The following is a 25,186-nucleotide window of genomic DNA, read 5'->3' on the forward strand; positions in this document are numbered from 1 at the left end:
TTGATATAAAATCGGACTTTGATAAATAACCCCCTAAGCTTTGCCTCCAATTATATCTTAGTTTGATCAAGTACAAGCTACTGTTTTATTATTATTACAGATAAAAGGCAAATAATTGTAAAAATTGTGATGGAGTCTATGGGAGTCATCCATTCCATAATTCGGAGCTTTCTGGATAACAGATCCCATACCTGTACAGACATATCCACAGATCCTTATTACTAACAGTGTACTCAGTACTAACAGTGTACTACTGTTCCTTAGTACTGCAGGTATGGGATCTATTATCTAGAATGCTCAGGACCTGGGTTTTTCTAGATAAGGAATATACTTTGTCTGCTAAAAAAGTATTTAAATATGAAATAAACCCAATAGGACAGATTTGCCTCCAATAAGGATTAATTATATCTTAGTTAAAATCAAGTACAATGCATTGTTTTATCACTACAGTGAAAAAAGTAAATACATCTTGGAATTTTGAATTATTTAATTATAATGGAGTCTATTTGAAGTGTCTTTCCCATCATTCTGAACTTTCTGGATAAAGGATCTCATACCTGTATAACTATCCTTTGTTCTTGCTAATTATACTGTATACTGTATACACATGCTGTACAATAACATACTAGTGCTGAAAATAAAATTCTACTTACTTAGTAGGTCTATAATCTGGTATAGACCTATCCAGTGAAATCTTGTCACTGAGGTAGACATTGTAGCCATACTTTTCATGTGGTCCTTTGGCTTTCTCTACTTCATCTGGAGAGAGTGTTGCTGGAAGTCCACCTTTTCCTCTGCCCCCATAACCTTCAATAAGACCAAGTGATTTGGATAAACCTATCAGACATAAGAGTGAAAATGAGTATGTAGAAAATGTTTCTTTTTTTTACAATAACTAATTGTGATGTGCTGCCTTTCGGACTAAACAAAAAGTAATATTTCAGGTAAGACTAAATTTTTGATATACAGTATAAAGAGGATTTGTGCCTTTTGGATTTCCTGGTGAGATGGGGCATTTGCTACTCTTTGATTTTAAAGACTGATAGATATATATAGTGAATAATGGATCTACTCCTCACTGACATGGTATCCTTATATTTTACAATAGGGGGTACATTATTCACTTAATATATATTATTGTTTGATCTATCACTCATTGCCCTTTTTCCATCTTTTACTTTTATCAAGGTAATTTTTATGTGATTTCTGTTAGGAACATTCTTTGCCATTTGAAACCACAACGTTTCAGAAGAAATGTTGGTTTTTTTATAGCAATGATTCCTGTAAAGGCTCCATCCAATGAACTGGCTCACTTTTATTCTGCTATTATCAGTAATTATATTATTGCTTTCCTAACTGTTAGACCTCAGGAAAATAAATTGAGTACAGCAAGTATCAAAATCACAAGAATTCCACACATCATTATCTAATTATTCAAATTAAATTCTCCTTTGTTCTTTATACTTTTCTTAAGTTCCCATACGTATTAACATCCTGTGATATGCTAGAGGTGAAAGGAGCAATTAAATAAATAAAGTTTATCTTTATTTATGCTTTTCTGCTTCAGAATTTTCTTCACTGGCTGCTAACGACTTTTGGCACAGCGAGTTGCCTATTTGCAGAAACCTTAATTATTCAAGCTTGCTCTCCCTCAGTAAGATCCATGGACACCTACAGTTCTGGACTCAAATAATCGCTGAAAATGAATAAACTATAGTTTTATCTCTCTTTTTATAAGGTCTCCATTACAGAGCAATAAATGTTTCTGGCCCAATTCTGTAGCATCTCGCTAGAGAAATATATGGACAAGAATGCTAATCCAGTATATTTAATAATAATAACAACCTAACTGCCATTGAGGGTTGAGAATTTTACATTAAAATGGCTTCACCCCTGTACTTTTTTTGTTGCTTCCCCCTTACTTTTATTGCTGGTGTATTGAACATAACATGCATTGTTGTGGTAAAATATATATTTGAGATATTTAATACCCTTAAGCAACTGAAGCTATGTTTGTTGTCCAAAACAAATTTGTAGATTTGTATTTTATACCTTTATCTGAGTGGAATTTATCCAGAGCTATTTATTTATTTGACACATATATATGTTAATACTGAGAATTGGCTGAACCAGAACCTAACCAAGAACACTGACAATTACCTCAAGCAGATTTTACACCTGTATACACTTGGCCAAAAATTTGCCAGTGAAAATTTGTCGAAATGCATTAAAGTCTATGGGCGGCACGCAGCGAAAGAATTCGCTCATCGTCATCCCTACCAAACTGAAATTGTGCATAGCAAATACCTAAATAACAACAAAACTACAGAAAATAAATAATAAAGATGTTTCAAATTGTCTCAGAATATCACTGTCTAAGGTGAATTAAAGGCAAAGTATCAAGGTGTGATTTACTTTACGCCATGCGTTTCAGACCTTTGTTCAAGTGGAAACTTCTGCTAAGAAAAAGTGTATAAAAAATTATGCAATTTTTAAGCTGTTTTATTACAGCTGTTAAAATGTATCCAGTACTCACGTGTCAAAAGTGAAATTTGCAACAAAAACCAAGCTCTTGTCAAACCAGTTTTGCTAATTTTTTGGCAAAGTGAAAGAATTTGTGAAACTGTTTTGACGTGATCCTCATTTTTGTCGCAAATACATTTGAGAGGAAATTAAATTAGAGTCTATGAGTGTTTTGTTTGGGGCACCTTTTTTGAGCTTTGGAGCTACCAATAAAACATTTTTCCTTACTTTATTATTTCTTTACATCAGAGGGACAAATCCCACAAAATGCCTTGAGATGGACATCCCTAGTATATAACTAATAGGGATGAACTGAATCCACTGTTTTGGATTCGGCTGAACCCCCAAATCCTTTGCAAAAGATTTGCCCCAATACTGAACCAAATCCAAAACCTAATTTGCATTTGCATATGAAATTTAGGGGTGGGAAGGGTAAAAATGTTTTACTTCCTTGTGATTTCCCTCCCTGTCCCTAAATTGCATATGCCAATTAGGATTTGGTTCGGCTGGGCAGAAGGAAAAAGGTCAATCCTGGATTCAGTGCATCCCTAATAACTAAGAGAAAATAATTGAGAAAGGAGAATTGTGTAAATTCCTTTGTTGTCATTATTGTATTTATACTGCATCTTTTTATATATGATATTTTTCACTTTGAATAAATGCTTACTAAATACAGGCAGTCTAGTTTCTACATTGTTTTTTCATTGTGTTGGATAATATTAGTCCTGAAAATAATAAACATAAAAATAATTATATTAGCCTATATTTATGTATCTTATTAGAGCAACAGGCAGTGTGGTGTACATGCAAAAGTAATGTTGAAGACATGCTCAACTAGATTAACATTTGCACTACATTATGTTACCATTATATGCAATGTTATCCATGCTATAATTTTCAGTGCTCACTGTTGCCTAATTTAGAGAACATTAAGGGCTGCTAAGCAAAACTTCAAGCTTCTCTTGAGTAATAAAGCCTGCTGTAAATTCATAAGTTTGTATGTTACAACACTTAACAAAAAGTTAGAATAAAAAAATAAAGACTATAACAAAAACAAGAAGATGCTAATATTAACAGTTTTAATTTTACCGTATACTTAGGAACTTATGGAAACAACTCCCTTTTCCAATTTCTCATCGCAGACATTTTAGTTTTTTTTATAGCAGCCTAGACAGAAGTCAATAATTGAATCTCCCAATTAATTCCATAATTAATAAAACCTCCTAACACAAAATAATTATCATAGCTATGAAGCCATCAAGTCATATAATACTTATTGTATGGATTTGATTAGAAAAAATGTTCAAGAAATTCAGATATAATTACCCACCAACACAAGCACAAAAATATTGTGCCCTGCCAGCCATTTAACAAACAACATAGTTATAGTCATAGTTACATAATGCTTCAGGTCCTGACTGACTTGAAACAGACGAAAACAGCAATTCTTTTTACAAGAAACACAAAATAATATTAGCCTGTCACATACATCAGCAAGACAAAGCCCGTAGCCTATGAGAACAGAAAACATGGACAAAAGGACACGTTTTAAAACAGACAACTCAAATTCAAAAAGGTTAATACCAAATATTGTGCCAGATTCAATTACATGAAAATATGTATCGTTTAATTCAATTTCCAGGTTGTACCAGGTGGAGCCAGATGCAAATATGCATCACTGTTTATCCCATGGAAACTCTATTGAAGTCTTAGGGAAAAACTGGAAGACAATTAGGTTGTTTCTCCTCAAATTGAATCTTGCCCATAAGTTTTCAAGCAAACCACCCATAAAAAATATTTTCTCATTTATTTGACTTACTGAAAAAAAGAAGTTGGTTCTGGAAAACCATCTACTACTAATGAGTTTATGTAGTAACATCATCAGAAGTTGTGTTCAATGTGCACTGTATATTCTTTGAATGTGCACTGCAATAGAAGCCCTTTACTGCAAGAAGCTTGTGCTAAAAACAGTTTGGAGAAAGTGCATAGAGCAAACAACACACCTATAGCTGGTGTTTTGTCCACAATGCAGGAAGAAAGCAGGAGGTTGTAATTCCACCCAATAGGGTATAGCACTAATCTTTGTGCTGCACACCAGAGATATGTGCAGTTAAGACATACTCAATTGGTATTGATGTGATATATGCACTAAATTGTATATAGTAATACTGGACTAATTTATAACCAGAAAATATTAGCTATAAAAATGCAGATCACAATGCTGTGCATAAAGAACAACTACTTTAAACCTAGAGATGGGAAAGGCTCCAGGCAGTTTGCATTAGCTAGCATTTACCTCTATGTCCAATTGTTGCTTTTCAGCGTGTCCATAAAAAGAAACAGAAGACATTTTAGCAACACTGACCACTATTCCCAGCACACTGAAATAAACGGCATTTCTACTATATACAAGTAATTCCGGAAACTCATTATCCAAAAAGCTCCGAATTATGGGAAGGCCATCTCCCATTGAGTCCATTTTAAGAAAATGCATTTCATTTTTAAAATTATTTCTTTTTCTGTAGTAAAAATTAAATACTTCCTTGTACTTGATGGTAATAAACCTGCAGTCCATATTAGTGGCAAAATAATCATATTGGGTTTATTTAATATTTAACAGTTAGTAGACTTAAGGTATGGAAATGAAAAATTGCAGAAATTACATAAATATCCCTTATCTGGAAAACCCCAAGGCCCAAACATTCTGAATAATAGATCTTATACCTGTACTATACATAACATTTTAATGTAAGAAAAAAAAGAAATAAAAATACACACACTAATTATAGGTTAAAGGGAGTTTTTTTTTTATTAATTATAGGTTAATTACAGGACAGAGTAGAAGGATGTTCTTCTAGAGATGATTCTGTGATGTTGCAACTGAAGCAATGGGTTTACTGTTATAGTGACAGATAAAAAACATTTACCCACTAAGAATTCACTTTTAACAGTTAAAATTAGGTATGCAAGATTAATACATATAATCTCTATAGGAAAAAATTAGCACTGGAAATGGGAGGCCTGCAAAAATGCAATGGTGGAGAAAATGTTCTTAATGCTATAAAAGCCTCCTGGCATTTAAAAGATACATTTTTGCATTAACCATGAGCAATTAACCTTAGTAATAACCTTAGACTATCTATTTTAACTTGGCAGTAACTCACTATAATAGCTAATAACTGATATTATTCCAATCACTTAGTAACACAAAAGATATTAAATGCAAATAAGTATCTTCTTTACTTAGTTTGCATAATTATCTCTAAAGGTCACTGAGGTTATACCATAATCTGATGGAATGCCTTAGTTCTCTGTTCTCTAATTAAAAGCTATTGTCATATGGGGGACATCAATTTCTCAGTGTGACATCTAGTCTGCTGTGGGAGCAAGGTACAGTAATAGAATCAATGACTCAGCATATAAGGGGGAAAAAACAAGAAAAAAACAAGGTGTAAACATACTGAATATAGCATTAAAATTTGTTAATGTCATGTCAGTATGGAAGGACTTATGCTTATATTGTAATGTGGTACATAATGGAGAAACAAAAATAAATCTGGTGCAGTGGTAAGAGGTGTGTCAATTTTATGTCTGGGATGTCAGGAAATTCCTTCTATGAAAGGCCAGTAGTAATGTTGTCTAGTAATGAAATAGCACACAGCCATTTGATTTAACTTGATCTAGGGTCCTGCCATTTTCAATTTACCATACGCATCAGTTATTCCTAAATTCACTATGAAAACAGGTTGCAGTGTTTACTAACACGCAATACACTTTTTTTTTTGTATTAACCTTTCTACAGCCAAGAAACAGCTGGGTACTTCAGGCCTAAGAGTATATTTCTTGCATAGAATACCCCTGCTTTCTCAAATATGATACTCCTCTTGGCCAAAATGTCCACCCCACATGTCATATACCATTTGTACACATTTTTGACTTCCATCTTTGAGATAAGTACAAGTTTATTCTTTTTGAATACACCATTCCCACACTGAAGTTTATCTGATTTCTCAGAAGTGTCAAACTCTGGTTCTCAAGTAGGTTTATATTTATTGGATTTTAAGATATCTTTATTTAAGCACAGGTTGGCAAGCCAAACTTACTAAGTTACTACCTACGTTAATCTATTATGTGCCCTCCAGCATACTCCAGCTTTCAATGATCTAAATGACATATTTATTTTAATATGGCAGTGTTCACATGTATTTAAAAAAGCAGTGCTAATACATGAAACTACATGACTGTATACAGTTATTTAGTTATTTTAAAACTTTTTCTCACTTTAGTAAAAAAAAAAAAATCTGACCAAACTCCCAAATCTGAATACCCTTAATTTACATATACTTCTCGAAAGAATCGGTGTGGTAAAAAGTCATAAGAAAATCGATTAACATTTCCACTATACAAATTTTTAAAATGGTTGCCCGAAAACCATGAATGTTTTGAGGTTTCAAACTAAAATCAGCGTCAAACTGCCTGAAACCCTCGAAGATCATGATGGGAAAAAATATCTTCATGATCTTCTATCTACATGACTTTGGCAGGTTTTAGCTGCAGTATTTTTGGATTCAGATTTTTAGCAGCTTTGGAGCATAATAAAACTTGAAAAATTCTATTTTTTTCCCTTCTAAAATAATAAAAAAATTTGCCCTCAAAAATTCAACCAGAAAAATGTGATGCTTCATAAATAGGCCCTGATGTGTATGACTTTTAAATAGAGCAGCTAAGCTATTGTACAATGATGATTATCAAATATGATTATTTCCTGGATTATTTCCTGGACTTTACAGAATCAAATAAATTGTATATTATATTTTTGTATATTGTATGTTATAATTTGTTTGTAATTTGTTCTTTGCCAGATTTGTCTAGTATAATCAAGATGTTATGTTTTGTATTTATTTACTGGTACAGAAAACACATTGGAGCGAATATTTTGTACAATTGTGGATTACCATAGTAACTGTATTACAAACAAAGTAGCCTTGAATTATTGTAAGACTACCATTATTATGGTTGCCCTTAATACTCCTCTGTGTTTTTTTCAGTTTAGTTTATTGAAGAGTTAACATAATATAAAATAAAATCAAATAGAAAACATTTTTAACCTTTATTATACAAATAAAGTAGCCTTGAGTTATTTTAGGATTTCCATTGGTTATGGTTGACCTTAATACTCTTCTTTGTCTTTTACTGATGATTTAACATTTTAATATAACATAAAACCAAATAGAAAAGATTTTTAAACTCTATTATACAAATGAAGTAGTTTATGGAGAGCTGCACCATTGTTACAGTTGACCTTAATAGTCTGCTCTGATTTAGCATACAAATATAAAATAAAGGCAAGTTAACCCAGCAGTTCTTTGAAAAAGGAAAAAATAACTATTTTTCTCGATATGGGCATGTATACCTTGAAAATGTATTTACTTTATGCACAAAAAATTTGACTGATTTGGAAAGCCTCGTGTTACTCGAATGTGCCTCATGTCTCTTGAATACCAGATATGAATAGTTATATCGAGATATCTGACTTCTATAGAACAAAAACTCCCAGTAGTAAATTATCAAATTTTCCAAGCACTACAGTAGAATACAGCATACTTTCAATTCCAAAGCCATAAATCCTGGAACAGTAGGTTTAACCCAGGAAACCATATATATTTGAAAAGTACACATTCTGCCAAATCCAAAATGGGTAACCATGTCTGTTTACTTCTAACTTCTAAACATCAAAGCTTTACTGAACTTAGTCATTTTTAAAACAATTTTATGAAAATTCAGAAAAATCACCTCAAAACCTTCACTTTGCAAGTTTGTATCTCCATCAAAGCATTAGGTACCAACATTATAACATGCTAAATATGAAAGCCAGTAGTCCACTGAACATTGTGATACCCATGGTGCATAGGCTTACCAAGGGATCTGGCACTGAAAAATTAACATATTTACTGCATTGGGGGGAGGTAAAAAAAATTGACCCCCCAAAAACCATATATTTTCAGAAACTACACATTCAGACAAATCCGAAATAACCATGCCTTTCTACTCTAAACCACTGAGTAGCAGTGCTTTCCCAAAGATTATGGTTTTGATGCCCAGAAACAAGTGCAACTTGCATCAGAATTTTATAATCAGCCTTGAAACAGCCTTGAAACATCAGCTTATATTATAGGCCAACCTACTTGAAAATTTGTGACAAACCCCAAAGCTTAGCTACACAATAGCTGCTCAGAGCCCATTGAGTAGTGTTGCAGACACTTTCCAAGATGGTGACCCACTGTGACGAGTTTGAAGTCCTGGATCATTGCTGCTATTGAGAAGCTGAAACTTTAGGCTGGTGCAATAAGTTCAATATAAAATATGAAATTTTAGGCCCTATGCATTATTAGGGTTTAGTTATTTTTTAACGTTTTGTTTTAATTGACTTAAGGTATGCTGTAGTTAATAAATCCTTTGACTGTATAAAAAGAAACATGGTTCATAAAAAATAACAAATATTGTTCATATAATGCTGTATGGTTTAAATGTACTAATGAAAATTATTTATATATGTAAATGTATTATTTGGATGCTTCTTATAATGAATTGACTTTAAGATTAATTCTTAATTTAGAGATACATTATGCAGCAAAATTCTCAGAATCAAGCTTTAGTTTTTAAACAAACAACAAGTGACTACATTGCAAAGGAACACAAACAAGTGCATGTCTGTCATATAAGACCAGAGTGGCTGCCATTCACACAGAATTTCAATGCCAGGTTTGATAGATGACATCTTGTCCTTGACAATCATGGCAATATGCCAATGTTATTAAAATATGTTTAAAATATATTTTGACATGGAATAGAAAATTTGTCATACAGTGGGGGAGTAAGGGAAATTATTTGGTAGACTCAAAAGAACAAAAAAGAAAAGCATAGTTTGTGCTGGAAACAAATACATTTTGAAATAGGCAGGGTAAGTCATTTAGTGCCATTAAAATAATCTGAATATTAGCTCACACAGGGTACATCTCCAATAAACTTAATTTAGCTCAGATTAATGTTCATTTTAATTGAATTACACAAACAGCCATGTTGTCAGTATCTTTTAAATAGATGCAGGTAAGTCCATAATTATTTTGTCATAGATTAGTTTTACTTATTTTTTTTAACTACATGGCCACTTTGGGTAATTTAGACTAAGTTGGTTTACCACTGCTTTATTAGTGATCCAGAACAATAAATATTCTGAATAGATCCATTATGATAAACATTTAAAGTGAGGTATAAGGTAAGAATTCTAAAAAGAGGTTGGGGGTTTAGCTCTCCTTTAAATTAAGTTACAAAATCTAGATTTTTTTTATTGCAAATTCATAAATGTAGCATGAGAATGCCTTATGTTTTAAGAAGGCTTTCACAGCATTTAATATCCTGTGGCAAGATTTTTGCTTTTTAGCCTATCATCTCTGGTACCTAAGATGTGTGTAAGAATGTGTCTGTGTCAGTGAGCTTCAGAACAGTAACATTCTCATTGAGATTCAGTAAATTTTATGATTTGCTTAATCCTGGTTACTGAATTACAGACACAAGACCGAAAGATTTTGAAATTAAGGGCCCATTTGCTATCAGATTTCTATTTTTTCCCCCACAAATCTCAAAAGAAGTGTTTTTCTATATTTCTATTAAATTTAGAAACCATGAAAACCTCTAATGCCAAAATCCACCAGGTACAAGTTGTCAAGGTCTTATAGAAGTCAATGGGAGCTTGCTGATCTTACTGGACCGCTTTTAATCAATTCGTACTTTTAGAGGTTTTTCGGGGGTTTGTTTGCTAGTAATGATCCAGGTTTTAGAGGTATTCATCCTGCTTTGGATGGTTGTGGTTTCAGCACATGACATTTGTGGTTTTAGAGTTGAGTTTAGTCCTGGTTTCTTAAAAACCCTAAAGCAACAGTAACAGCAAAAAAAAAGTGTTTTAAAGGAGCGACAATGGCATGTACTGTTGCCCTGCACTGGTAAAACTAGTGTATTTGTGTGTGAGACCAAAATAGTTTTTTTTTGCTTGAATAAAAATGTTATTTCATTCATCTGCGGAACATGGTGGTGCATTACATGTATGGGACCTGTTGTCCAGAATGTTCAGGACCTATGATTTTCCAGATATGGTAACTTGAATATTTACTTACCATATATACTCGAGTATAAGCCGAGTTTTTCAGCCCCCAAAATATGCTGAAAAACTCTACCTCGGCTTATACTCGGGTCCAGCGCAAAAACGGTCGCCGGTGTCTAATAATAGTCGCCGGCGTCTAAGAATAGTCGCCGGCACCTAAGAATAGTCGCCGGCGTCTAAGAATAGTCTCCAAGAATATTCGCCGGCATCCAAGAATATTCGCCGGCATCCAAGAATGGTCGCCGGCATCCAAGAATGGTCGCCGGCATCCAAGAATGGTCGCCGGCATCCAAAAGCGAGACGCCGGCACCTCCAATGGGAGCAGAAACCCTCAATTTTTTGATTGAAACTTACCAGAAGCTGCTGCATTTCTCACCCTAGGCTTATACTCGAGTCATTAAGCTTTCCCAGTTTTTGGATGTCAAATTAGGTACCTCGGCTTATACTCGGGACGGCTTATACTCGAGTATATACGGTATTTATGAAAAACTCTGAATGTAAAAAACTTGACTGAATACAATTGTAGAAAAAAAACTCAAATACCATGAATTTGAGTTTATATTTTAAATTGTATATTTTATTGAATGTGTGCATTTATAAGCTAAAAAACAGCTTGAATTTTGCCTAGGATAACTCCCAGGATGCATGCACACAAAGATCACTGACAATTATTTAAATAGGATTTCTTACTAAACATACACTAAATTATAGGGATAATGGTAATTTAATATTCGGGGGCAGTACTTTGAAAGTAGTGGTCTCTGCAGAAAATTACTATACTGAGTTTCATAAGACTATCAATAATCCATGCTTGGGCATGTTCTCCAGTATATAGTATATACATAGTAACATAGTAAGTTAGGTTGAAAAAAGACACAAGTCCATCAAGTTAAACATTTTAAGTCTATATATAACCTAACTGCTAGTTGATCCAGAGGAACATTTGAAGCGTCTCATTTGCCTCAGAAGGGGGAAAAAATCCTTCCTGACTCCAAGATGGCAATCAGACCAGTTCCTGGATCAACTTGTACTATGAAATATATTTCATAACCCTTTATTCCCTCATTGCTAAAAAGCCATCCAAACCCTTTCTAAAGCTCACTAATGATTCAGGGAGAGAATTCCACATCTTCACATCTCTCACTGTAAAAAAACCCTTTCCAAATATTTAGCCAGAATCTCCTTTCTTCTAATCGGAATGGGTGCCCATAAGTCAGCTGGACGGACCTACTGGTAAATAAAGCATTATTGAGATTATTATATGATCCCCTTATATATTTATATATAGTTATCATATAACCCCTCAAGTGCCTCTTCTCCAGTGTGAACAACCCCAACTTGGCCAGTCTTTTTTCATAGCTGAGATTTTCCATACCTTTAACAAGCTTAGTTGCCCTTCTCTGGGCCCTCTCTGGACTAGTTTAAGTACTGAAGACCAAAACTGTACAATGTATTCTAGATGGGTCCTTTCCAGCACTCTCTACGATTGAAGAATGGCCCCCTCCTTCAACATTAATCTTATCTGTTAAGATCCTGCTGCAAGAATGCCACATCATGGATGGAATTATTTGGGCTGGATAGTTTTGTGTCATCTGCAAACACAGATACATTACTTACAATACCCTCCCCTAAGTCATTAATGAACAAATTAAATAAAAGTGGACGCAATACAGAGCCCTGAGCAACCCCACGAAGAACCTTACTCCAAGTAGAGAATGTACCATAAACAACCACCCTCTGTACCCGATCCTGTAGACAGTTTCCTATCCATGTGCAAACTTCTTCATTAAGCCCAACGGCCCTTAGTTTCGAAGGCAACGTTTGTGAGGCCCTGTATCTGTAACATACTCGTCTGTTAGAAACCTTAGAAGCCATGGGTACACTCAGATACACATGGCACCCCTGTGGATTCCGGTGCTAATCAACGCCCTTTTGGGGCCCCGGGCTTTCTGCCGGGAAACCTACAAGGCGTAGTGTGAAAATTAGCAACAAATCCAAAACGAGGTACCGGCAAAAATTAGGCAAAACGTAGTCAGGCAAAAGGGTCAAGGCAGGCGGCAGGAATCAAAGTCAATAAGCAGGCAGGAATAAAAAAACAGGAATTCAAACACAGAATAAATGCTTTGGCAGGATCTGTAAACAGAAGCCAGCTTAGGCACTGTAAAACTGGAAGATTGGGCTTTTAAAGTGAATTTGGAGCCAAAAGTGATGATATCATGGCTCGAGCATCATGATGCTCCACATCGACACTGATGAAGTGCTGGAAGAGAGGCGTCAGGAGGTAAGGATGTTAGAAGACGCGATTTACAATATCAAATGCTTTGGAAAAATCCAAATACATCACATTTACTGCTCCCCCTCTGTCCAGCATTTTACTTTCCTCATCATAAAAAGCAAACAAATTTGACATAACCTAGCCTTCATAAAGTCATGCTGATTACTGCTCATAATTCCATTCCCCAGGACAAAATTTTTAATGTGATCCCTTAACAAGCCTTCAAATTATTTGCCCACCATGGATATCAAACTTACTGGCCTATAAATGCCAGGCTTAGATCGTAATCCCCTAGGGCATATTCCATCTGTCCCTGGCACCTTGTTCATATTAATTTTTATTAAAGCTTTATGATTCAGAAATTATTCATATATTGTTATAATTCATAAATTATAGTTCATAAATTATGAACCATATCCTGAGTCAGAAACTGACTAGTTTGAGATGAGCCAACAGTGCAGTTATGAGGTGGGTCTTGGAAAAGAGCTGAGCTAAGAAAAGAACTGATTTAGCACATTTGCTTTTTCAGTATCTGTTACAACCAAATACCATATATTAAAGTGGTTTAGGTGGTTTATATTGAAAAAAAAAGTCTAACTTGCATGATGAAGATTTATAGAACAACAGCTGAAAAGAAACTATGCTAGTATGAGCAGGAAGGACTATTTTTTAGGCATTATACTGCAGATTAATTATCATTTGATACCTAAAGGAAAAGATGGCCTACTTTTAAGCACATGGAATAAAATAACCTACTGTATTACTTGTTACAGTAGGTATACATGGTATTTACCTAACAATACATTGTTATACAATTTCAGTGGACAAAAGAGTATAATGAGAAGATTAATGGGTTAAGTATAAAACATATTTGTGACAATACAATTTGGTTGGACAGAAGACAAGACTAGTGAAGGGCGAATTTATTCGGCAGGCGCAAATTCGCTGCAAATTTGCCCGCTTCGCCGCCGGTGAATAAATTCACCATTTTCCGACGCCGATGACAGTTCCCACGGCCGCACCCATTTAGACGCAGACGAATAGTTGCCTGTGTCAAAATCGATGTTTCGCAAATTTTTTACCAGTTTCGTGAATTTCACAGGAAATTTGTGAAAATCGTGGTGAAGCAAAACAGGACAAATTCGCCCATTACTAGACAAGACTACTGTGATGCTCTTTGAATAAGATGGAGGCTGCTATAACTTTCACAAAATAATAAGAAAACTCTTGCAGATGATTAGGAGTTCTTAAGGACATAACCCAAATGAAGGTATCCACACCATAAGTGATGAAGTGGTAGCTATATACTGGAACAACTTACAGTAGCTGGAATATATTTGTTGTCCAAAGATATGTTCATGTTTGAAACCAATCACCTTTATGTTGATAGTCTTAGACCATTCCCTTGCCCCCTTGTAACTTGCACTGGAGCATACTTGGTATCAAAATATTCATGTTCCTGAATAACAAAATTGCATTTATAGAGAAGGGACTTCATGATAATTTAATAATGTACTACAGTACCACATAAAATATTTTTGATGATAACTTAATTGAACTCAAATTAATGACTTTGTTGATGTCTTTCCACTGCTAAAAGAAATTATTTTATTAAATATAAGAATCTACAGTTACAATATATATAACATCACAGAGTCTCCTAAATTACATTGTCTCTGTGGGAGGAAGAGAGGATATTAACAGTATGTTTCCAAGATCAGTCAAGAGAAACAAGTCTTCACCGTACTGTCCATATGTTGCTACAAGCACATCTTTTGCTGTGAAGTGGTTTCGATCATCTAATTTATTTTTTCTGGTTTGGGAATTCTCCTTCCTTCTTTCTAAAACATTGCAGCTGAACAGGCTGTGCTCTTTAAAATGGTACCCATGAGCCAAGAAAACAGTGTACCCTGCTAATTCTAGTTCGAATATGACAGAGGTAATTATTCTCTAAAATGTTTCACTGCAATTAAAATCCCTGCAGTGATAAATGTACCGTAAATCCATGAAGAAGATTAGATTTAGAAAGAATAATATTAATAATAGCTGATATAATGGCAAAAGCTATTCTCTATACAAAAGTGTATAGAGAATAGCTGTTGTCATTATATGAGCTATTATTATTATGTCTATTATAGGTTCAGTGGCATCTCCCGCCCTATTTAAGAAATTGCTTTGGAAGAGCAGCAACAAGTAATAAAATCAATCGAACACCACTATAGACACTGATCTGTGAACTGTTAAAACTTGTCATATTGGTGTCTGTTATAAACCATACATTTTTTTAACCAAGGCAAAATGTTCTGAATCTAAGCCATGAACAGGTAAAATGCATTGATGTATGAGTATTCTTTTGTTGCACAAACAATCTCACTTTATTGAGTTAAATAACAAAATATACTGTTTCTTAACCAAGGAAAGATATACTATATTTGATCTGGTAATCTCTAAAAACTGATTTGAGACCTCAAATTTTTTTTATAAAAATAACTGCTCGGATATAGATATTTCTATAGAAAGAGTTGATACCTGAACAGAGGCAAGATCTGCTGAGATACATAGCAGACACCTGGGGTTTTCTGGATATAAGATCTTTCCGTATGTTGGATCTGTATTCTACTACTAAGTCTACTAAAAAATATCTACCAAAAATTATGTTATACATTTTATAAACTTAATAGCTTTGTTTTGCCTCCAATAAGGATTCATTTCAAAATAACAGATCCCATACCTGTATATATATACGTACACAAACCTATCTATATAGTAACATATCTAAATGATATATACCGATACCTATATATAACTAACTGTACAGCTTAAGATCCCAAAAGCCTTGAATGTTATGCTTGTTCAAGAAGTCATACAAGCCACGCATAAGAAGTGATGGGCAAATCTGACCTATTTCGCTTGCTGAAAATTCACAAAATGTAACACATTCTCCAAATGCATTGAAGTCTATGGGAGTCAATTGTTTTTTGAAATGCAACAATTTTTTCCACCTATTGGAGTCTAAGGGCATCTTTTTTTGTGAAACCTGGTGAAAAATTTCACTCATCACTTATCATAAGGCTTTAATAGAATCTGCTATCACTGCTTTCACAAGCACTATTGACAACCTTGACAATCTGTCCTCATAGTGTAATGCTTCCATTTATTTTACCAGTCTAGTTGCACATCTTTGTACTACCTCCAATTATTTAATATCCATTTTAAGGGGATCTATAAAGAGACAAAATTATGCTTTCATCCCTCAAGTTAATACCCTTTTTAATACCTTCTTTGATGCAAGACAGTTCTTTATTTGCTTTGGTAGCCAGAGTGACTCTGTCTAGAGTTACATAGTTGCATAATGAAACACACTGTTATTTAGTGTTTTGCAAAATCTTATCAACATTTAGCCTCATTTGCCATATTCCTGCACAGATCTCCAACTGAGTTAAATCTCTCTGCAACATGGCAACATATTGTATGCACAATTTAGTATTATCAGAAAAACAAAGATTGTACAATGACAAACTCAAGACCATTACTAAACAAATTAAGAGGCAAAGAATCAAGGACTAGCCCCTGTGGTACAGCACTAACGACAGTGGTACAATTAGATTAGTGAGCCAACAATATAAACATGTATAGTTTCTCTGTTACAGTTTTCCTGAACGTTTTTAAAGCTGTACATATATTTACTGATAGGATAGTGCCATGTAAGGCTATCTTATGGCTTTGGTTCAAAAGAGAATAAGGAAATACTGGGAATGGCATTAAGGTGTACCATAGTAATGGTGTGGCCCAAAATACAAAAGCAAAAAAAACAGTAAAATGTGGTATTGTAAAAATGAATGCCATATCAAAGTTCCAGGTGAAGATGAATGCACTGTTTACTCCTTTGGTACAACTATCTTTAGAACCATGGTGAAATAAATGATAAATGATGCTGCATCTAAAAAATTAAAGGAGAAGAGACACTTGCAGGAAAACTTTGACCAGTGGCAAACATGCAATAATTTTAGCATGTGCTCTGATCTTTAAAAATGTCATAGCATAAAAAATGCAGAATTTTTTTTTTATCTACCTCTCCTTTTCCACATTAGTCATTGGAATCCTTTCCCCACCCCTCCCATCCAATTGGCTGTCTACTAAGTTGTTCAGGCATCATGTTTGGAACAAACTGACAACCTGAACCCCTTTGTTTTTCTATAAAGGACAGTTGTAGCATAGTGGAAAGGAGCTTTTTTTTTTTTTTAACCAGGTAGGGCAATGTATATGTTTTTGCAGAGCTTTCATTTTCCCACTGAATCTAATGCAATGTGGCAAAATCTTGACATTTTTCTGTGATTATGAGATTTCTTTTTAGCAAAGTTAAATGTGCCATTGCTGTAGATGTGCAGCTTTTAGCTCTTTAGAATTGTCAAACATCATAGTAATGTAGAATCATTTAGTCTGTCTAGTTGTGACATATTAATTATTAAATGAAAAAAAACCCCTCTTTTTTCCAGTTTTATAGTGATGGGGGTCTCACATGTAGGATATAATCATAATAATCTAAAGCTATACTCTACATGTGCTATAAAATGCTTGGAGACTAAACTAAACCTGATAGTCTATATAATGTGGTGACGTGCCCCTGCAGGCATCAACATATAACCAAAACACAAAAGCAGAAACCCATATTTAGTCGATTTACAACAACTTTTTTTTTGTTAATATTATTCCTCTGTTTTAATATCAGTTTGATTTTTTCTCTTTGTGTTTAATGGGATTACACCAAATCTCTGACACCACTCTGCAGAGAAAATATTTAACTGTGTGAGAGAAACAAAAAGATAATGAACAAAAAAGATCAAATAAATTGTCTGACCACCTGGGCCAGCTAATTTTAGCCACTCTGCACATCCCAAGCAATTGTATGTGTTATTACATATATAGATTCTGAAACAATCACAACTATGCATGATTCATTTATATTAGCCAAGCTAAAATATTTAATACAGATTAATGCATGCAGAATATGAGCAATGGTCTGCAAATTGTTACTGAGTTATAAGCTGTTTGGAGAAAACAAAAAGCCAGTCACTGGAGCCAGAAGATAAGGCACACAATAAGCAAATCAAAACAGACCCAAGACAACTAGGATAAAAAGACTATTATGTTTACTTTGTTCAACGTTGTGTTCCAAAGGGAGCTTTCCTCAGGAGGCAAAGGATTTCTATTATAGAACAGAAGTTACTTCAGCAAAGCAGAATATTTAAAAGCAAAGTGTTTAAGCTCTACTGTTTTGTATTAAGTAGGTCAGTTTCATAGCAAGAGATTCAGCTAGGTTTCAATTCAAAACAAAGTATTATCTACTAAAACAGTTAACTATTTTTAATTTTCCAGTTCCTGAATTAAAGGGGAACTATCGGGAAAATGAAGATTTAATATAAGCATCTTCATACTGAAATAAGAGACTTTCTAAATACAATCAATTAAAAAATTCTGTACCATTTCTGAAATAATCAAGTTTATCTTCACTATTCCTCCCCCAGCATCTCCTCATTCTGTCTTCATTTAGGGGTTGGGTGTCAGATAAATGATGGGGGCTCCTTTTGCCTAGAAGATGTATTACAGCTCACCAGAAATCCTGTCTCTCTACATGCAGAATTTGTGCAAAAGACAGTCATTTTGTTTGTACTGCAATCAGTTATTTGAATGAGCGCTAATCCATCAGATAAGAAAGGGAGCCCCTCCCCCTATAAGATATATTAGATTATTCATCTGACACCCAACTGCTGCATGAAGACAGAATGAAGAGAAACGGATGCAGAGAGAGGAATAGTGAATATAAACTTGATTATTTCAAAAACAATACAGAATGTTTAATTTGATTGTATTTAGAAAGTTTCTTACTTCAGTATGAGGAAGCTTATATTAAATTTTCATTTTGCGCAATAGTTCATCTTTAAATTAGAAGATAATTAAAATACATTTAGATCCATATTAGTAATACATCTGTACATGTGCTTTTATAAGCATGTTCTCTTTTAACTGCAAAAAAGATTGAATTGGATTTCAATGATTTGGTAACATGATATATACATTCACTTCTTTATGTATTTTATGATTTGCCTATCAAGCACCACCACACAAATAATCTAAATAAGAACAGCATAAACAGCATAATAACAAAAAGGCATCCAAGATTTGCAGTCTGGGAGAGGGTATTCTTTACATGATATAATCAGTAAAACACCCTACCTTGCATATTTTGTATTTCTAAAACCTTTTCTAATGAGATTATCAGAGCTAATGGCAGTTGGATTTAGTAAGAAGTTAATAACAGGTCACTTGGGAATTAATTAATCTAGAATCTTTTCAACGATTGAAAGACTGCATAATCCTGATGAATAATAACATTGGCGGTCGACATTGGCATACACATACACATTACCAATTCTGGGACAGTGACCCGCAATGGGCAGCAATCACTTTAGACCTGTTATTGGTGCCATCTTAAAATACAAATCTCCAGCCAGACCCAGAATCAATGCCTGATTGTAGGTTTTTTTTAGTAAAGTTTCTAGGTGTGCTATTTTGTTATATGTTCTGGTTTTTAATGCCTTTTTAGTTCCTGACTAGCATAGACTTGTGTGTGATAGTTGGACCTTTGGATACAGTGTTGTTGGACTTTTGCCTTTTCTGCCTGCTTATTTTCTGTTCTCCCAGCTCCCCCCATAGTTACAGCTTTCTGGTCCTGACAATCTTTTTGTCCTTTCCTCCATGCTTAATACTGGGAAGCACTCATGCACTTACCTTCATCCCCTAAGGCTGCAAAGATTGAAACAAGTGTCAGTTCCATCAAATCTTTTGATGGCTACAGTATTTACAGATACAAGTAAATATCACAGTCTGTCTTAAAGGTTGGGTAGGCTTTTTCACCACTTAAATTTGTGTATTTTACTCTTTTCTGGACCCTTACATTTAGGAACATGACAAACATATGCCTATGCTACATACTGTATATCTTTAATAATCATAAACCTTCACCCTTTAAAATAATTTCAAAGGAAAGTTAATTTGGCACCATGCTAATTTCTCAGAAATAAAGTCATACTTCTATAATCGTAACAGGAATTTATGTTACGTTGGTAAGGTTACATTGACTTTAAAGTGATTGCAGCATTAAATAAATCTTGAGCTTTGCTTGGTTTTTCGGTGACTAGATTAAACATTCCAGTAGTTGCTTCACATTTTATAACCATTTCTAAACTCATAATAGACTTTGCAGTATTCTTTTAATTTGAAATACACAACATTTTTACCCTTTATAATTCCACTCTCCCCAGCATTCACATTTATTTTCTTATAGTTTCAGTGTGACCTTGCCTTCTAAATGTCACAAAAAGAATTTACAAAATCCATATCTGTCATAAAGATAGGCCTTTTGTCAGTACTACACTTCAGTTTGGTTGGACAGAGATAACTAATTGGATTAGCCATAGATTTACTAACAATGTATTATTGCTATCAGAGCCAATCCTTAATGGTCAGTAAGAGTTGCAGTATACCTGACTTTGGTCTGATGATCTGAAGCAATGACTTCAGAAAACTAATCAGGATCAACATAGAATATAAAATCCTGATATGCATGGTACCTAACACCGTACTGTTGGCATAAATTCACATGTTCAAAGTGAAAATAATTCATAAAAATGTGTCAAAATTAGCATACCCTTCAGTAACAATGTGCTTGGACAGTGGGAACCGTCTTTAAGCTGTAGGGTCAATAGTATTTCAGTCTACTGAAGGATTGTGATACTCCCAAGCCCAGTGTATGGAACAGAACTGGCTCACTGATCTTAGCAGATAAACAATGTCAAAATGTAGACTTGTGAACACTGCTTGATTAGGGATGGATTATGGGGGGGATTATTTTGTTAGTGATAGAGATGTGTTATTAATTATAGCAATGTGTTCACTGGAATTTATTTGCCACATATTTTTATACAGGAGTTCAACATTATTGCTTATTTTGTTGTGATACAATTTTATATGCTATCCTCTTTCACTAAAACAACATCAAGAACAATGGAGGTCCACAGTTGGTACAGATGAAAAAAAAAATGGAGTTTGACATTGATGCAGATGGCACACTATGGCACAATATATCATAGTGTTAATTTCTATAGAGTAACATTAGAGGAAATGGTAAGCCACAGCGGTAATTTATTATTCCGCCAAGCACACCCGCACTTTTGCCCAGATTATGCAACTCTCCCACCCCCTCGTGAATATATATATATATATACGGCACACACATACAAACATTGCCCACTGCCCATAAATGACATTGCTACATAATGTTTGATCCATTAGAAACATTAGATAAAGTATTATTTGGAAAGGAGTAATGCTTCGCCAGACAATGTGTTTTCATATGTAATAAATAAAACAACTCCATCTCAACAGTGAGTTCACCCCTTGTATAACCCTTAGAGTACAGTTAATTCAATCATTAAGAAATGGAAAGAGCATGGCACAGATGTAAATCTGCCAAGAATGGCCACAGGCCATACACCAAAAGTGAGTGACTGTGCACAAAGAAGACTAGTGAGGGAGGTCATTAAGGGAAGAATAAAAACTCTGAACATGTTAGAATCCTTTGTGGCTGAGAATGGAGAGACTATGCTTACAACTGGTGCCTGTGTGTTTCCCCAGATGCAGCTTCATCAGATGCACCTATTGATCTATGTGACACACTACATCATCACACTGCTGTTTTTTTTATACTGTCATATATTGCACTGCTGTTTTTTATATTTCTATATATTTTTTTACAATATTCACTCACTGTCACTTTTGTAAAAAACATGGTTCATGTCACTTTACCCATAATCTACCCCTCTCCCCTTCTTTTTCTCACTTTTACCTATTTGACCTATGTGACACACTACGTCACCACAATACAGTACTATACAATTCACATACAGTACTATGCACTTCAAGTGTACTGTTTCTTTTCTTTTTATTTTATCATAGTACCATCCATTTACATTTATTTCACCGTCACCTCATGTGACATGGTTATTCTGTGTACTGTTCTTCACTGCTGTTTTTTATATTTCTATATTTTTATACAATCTTCACTCACTGTCACTTATGTATATAACATGGCTCATCTTGCACTACATCTGCTCTGCTGCTATACTTAATTTAAAAATGTTCTTAGAATCCTTATTTTTATCGTAATCCTTTTGTCCTAGTTGTAGTATGTAACTAGTACGTTTTTAATTTTTCACAGTCTAAAAAAGTGGACCACGATGCATTTCACTGTATGTTGTACCTGTATAACTATGCATGTGACAAATCAAGAATCGTATCATCTTTATCATCTTATCATAAAGAAAACCCCTGTTAACTCAAATGTATGCAGTTTGCCAGAGGGCAGGTAGGAGACTGTGAAGTCAAATTAAAGAAGGTTCAAAGGACCAAAATTTGAGCTTTCTGGTCATGAGTCATATTTAGAGTAAATTTAAAATTGAACATTATAATAAACACACCATCCCCACCAAGACGCATGGTGGTAGCTATTCTATTTGTCTGCAGCAGGCCTGTGAAAATTAATAGTAAAATCAATGCAGAAAAACACATTGAAATCCTGGAGGAAAACCCAATGCAATCTGCACGAAACCTGGGGCTTGTGATAAGATTTGTCTTCCAACAAGGCAATGAACCTAACATGAAGCCAAAACTTCACAAGAATGGCTTAAAAACAGCAATGCTAATGTCCTGGAATGGCAGAGTAGGAGCCCAGGCCTTAATTCAGTAATTCAAAATTTGTGGCTCGACTTGCAAATGGCTGTTCACAATCCCCCTGTAACCTGAGGAAGTTTGAACAGTTTTGTAAAGAGAAATGGGGAAATATTTTCAGTTTGTTCAGATGTGAAAAACGGATCTATCCACACAGGCTCAATGCTGGAATTGCTGCCAGAGTTGTACCTACTTCAAATAGTTGATGGGGGTGTATACAAATGCTGACAGTTTTTGTATTTGTTTATTATAATTATTTTAAATCACTTTGCAGAGATATGTTTTCTATTTCTGTTGATCGGTGTTAAATAAATAAATAAATCCCCTGTCATTCATTGACAATATGACACAAAAACACGAACACTTCCAAGTGTATAAATATTTTTGTAGGCACTGTATTTATAAGTGATATGTGATGTTGACACAGACACATTAACATGCATTGTGCATTTGCAGCTGTATTACATTTATTGCATTTCACTGAATATTGCTCAGTGTCCTGGAAGGGGGCCCAGGCCTTTTGCTCCACTACAGAATACAATTTGGTTAATTCATTGTATGGCATAGTGAACTTTTACCACTACTGTCTTGGCAGCTGTTTTTTATTGAGGGGTGATCAATTTAAAAATGAAATTATCATTAACTTTTATTACAACAAGGTCCATAGTTTGCTTATTAAAAACAGAGCAAGTTTATATAAACTCTGGCCTTTGTTATAGTGTTTAGTCTCTCGCTATCCTACAACCAATGGTGTAAATTAGGAGGCAGCAGATCATGGGCTTTTGAGTAGTGTTAGTTCGAGGACCTGCATAGGGGCCCTCTCCATTACTAGTTTACTAGATTTACTAGCTTAATATAGGAAGCTGTCATTATCACTTTACTACTTTTACTATGTCCTACTTATAAAGAGTGTCTGATTCTTGGTTGATGCAAATGAGCAGCTTTATAAAGGCACATATATTCATGATCAATTATAGTCCAACCCTTAGAGATCATATTTCAAAATTCACTCCAATCTGTCCACATGCCAAGCCATCTTTGAAGATTTTTAAATGACAAAGTGGCTGTAGATCTTATTCTTATCTTCTTAGTTTGTCTTAATTATCTTTCCCTTTTATATAGCCAGCCTAAATCAGTCCCTTAGCCACTGTCAGAATTGTAATGCCTGTTTCATCATCATTTCATTGCCCACGATTTGCAGTGGAACCAGAATTATTCAATGCACTGAAGCTTTTAAGTCTAATGTAGTCTTTTTCAATTTAGCATTCTTGCTCCTGTAAATTCTAAAGCATTTAAAAATGTGGAAAAAATATATAATGGAATAAAATATGAACCTAGAATAAATATGTTACACAATGCATTAACATTAAATGTTATTCTAAATCTACCTATGAACACTTTCGGGCCAATTCATTAACTTCGAGTGAAGGATTTGAAGTAAAAAAACTTTGAATTTCGAAGTGTTTTTTTGGCTACTTCGACCATCGAATGGGCTACTTCGACCTTTGAATCGAATAATCTAAAAATCATTCGACTATTCGACCATTCGATAGTCAAAGTACTGTCTCTTTAAGAAAAAACTTTGACCCCCTAGTTCGCCACCTAAAAGCTACCGAACCCAATGTTAGCCTATGGGGTTCCCATAGGCTTGGCTAAATTTTTTTGGTCGAAGGATAATCCTTCGATCGTTGGATTAAAATCCTTCGAATCGTTCGATTCGAAGGATTTAATCGTTCGATCAAACGATTATTCCTTTGAATCGCAGTATTTGCGCAAAATCCTTCGACTTCGATTTTCATTCCCAGTCAAATATCGAGGGCTAATTAATCCTCGATATTTGACCCTTGATGAATTTTCCCCTAACCAATGGAATCTAAAACTGAAAAAGGAACTGATGTAAACTTCCTTTAAGCCCTTTTGCAATTTACATTAATTTTCTATTTTTAATGATTTAAGTGATATTACCAATTCCAACAACCCTAAGCTTAACTGCTGCAGCACTATAGATTCTTTGGGTACCTTTCCAGCTGCTGCCAAGGGTAGAACTCTGCTACATGCCACTCCTCCTCACACAAGTAAGGTAGTCTCCAGGTTGAACTATAAATCTCAGAACAGTCACCCTCCCTAACAGATGTGGCTACCAGTGGATCTTAGCCAGGTAATTAGATTTATTGGATAAATAACATTGATAAGAGACACTTTCTTCATACACCAAATATTTCAAGGTTTAGATTTAGATTCAAATCCCATAATACATAGATTATTAAATTACACCAGGTGCTGGTTCCAAGTGAACCAGAATGTCTTAACTAAGATTTCCCTACCTACCTGTGGAATTAACCAGAACCTCCTTGGTGGAGCAGATGTCTGTTCTTATTAGCACACACAGATTAAAATTACTCTATAACATGTCACTAGCTTTGTCTCATTCACTGGGTCCCTTA

At 34.5% G+C, this 25,186-nt stretch overlaps 1 protein-coding gene across 1 annotated transcript in view; it reads right to left on the bottom strand.

Moving 5' to 3' along the window:
• The window catches only part of galnt17.S (polypeptide N-acetylgalactosaminyltransferase 17 S homeolog), a 160,600-nt gene that overhangs the window by 105,519 nt on the left and 29,895 nt on the right, over positions 1-25,186 (bottom strand). The window contains exon 3 of the mRNA XM_041584122.1: positions 654-837. Within this exon, the coding sequence (XP_041440056.1) occupies positions 654-837 (184 nt within the window). The remainder of the gene's footprint in view (positions 1-653; positions 838-25,186) is intronic.

The sequence above is a fragment of the Xenopus laevis genome, chromosome 2S (assembly GCF_017654675.1).
Source record: "Xenopus laevis strain J_2021 chromosome 2S, Xenopus_laevis_v10.1, whole genome shotgun sequence".
NCBI lineage: Eukaryota > Metazoa > Chordata > Amphibia > Anura > Pipidae > Xenopus > Xenopus laevis.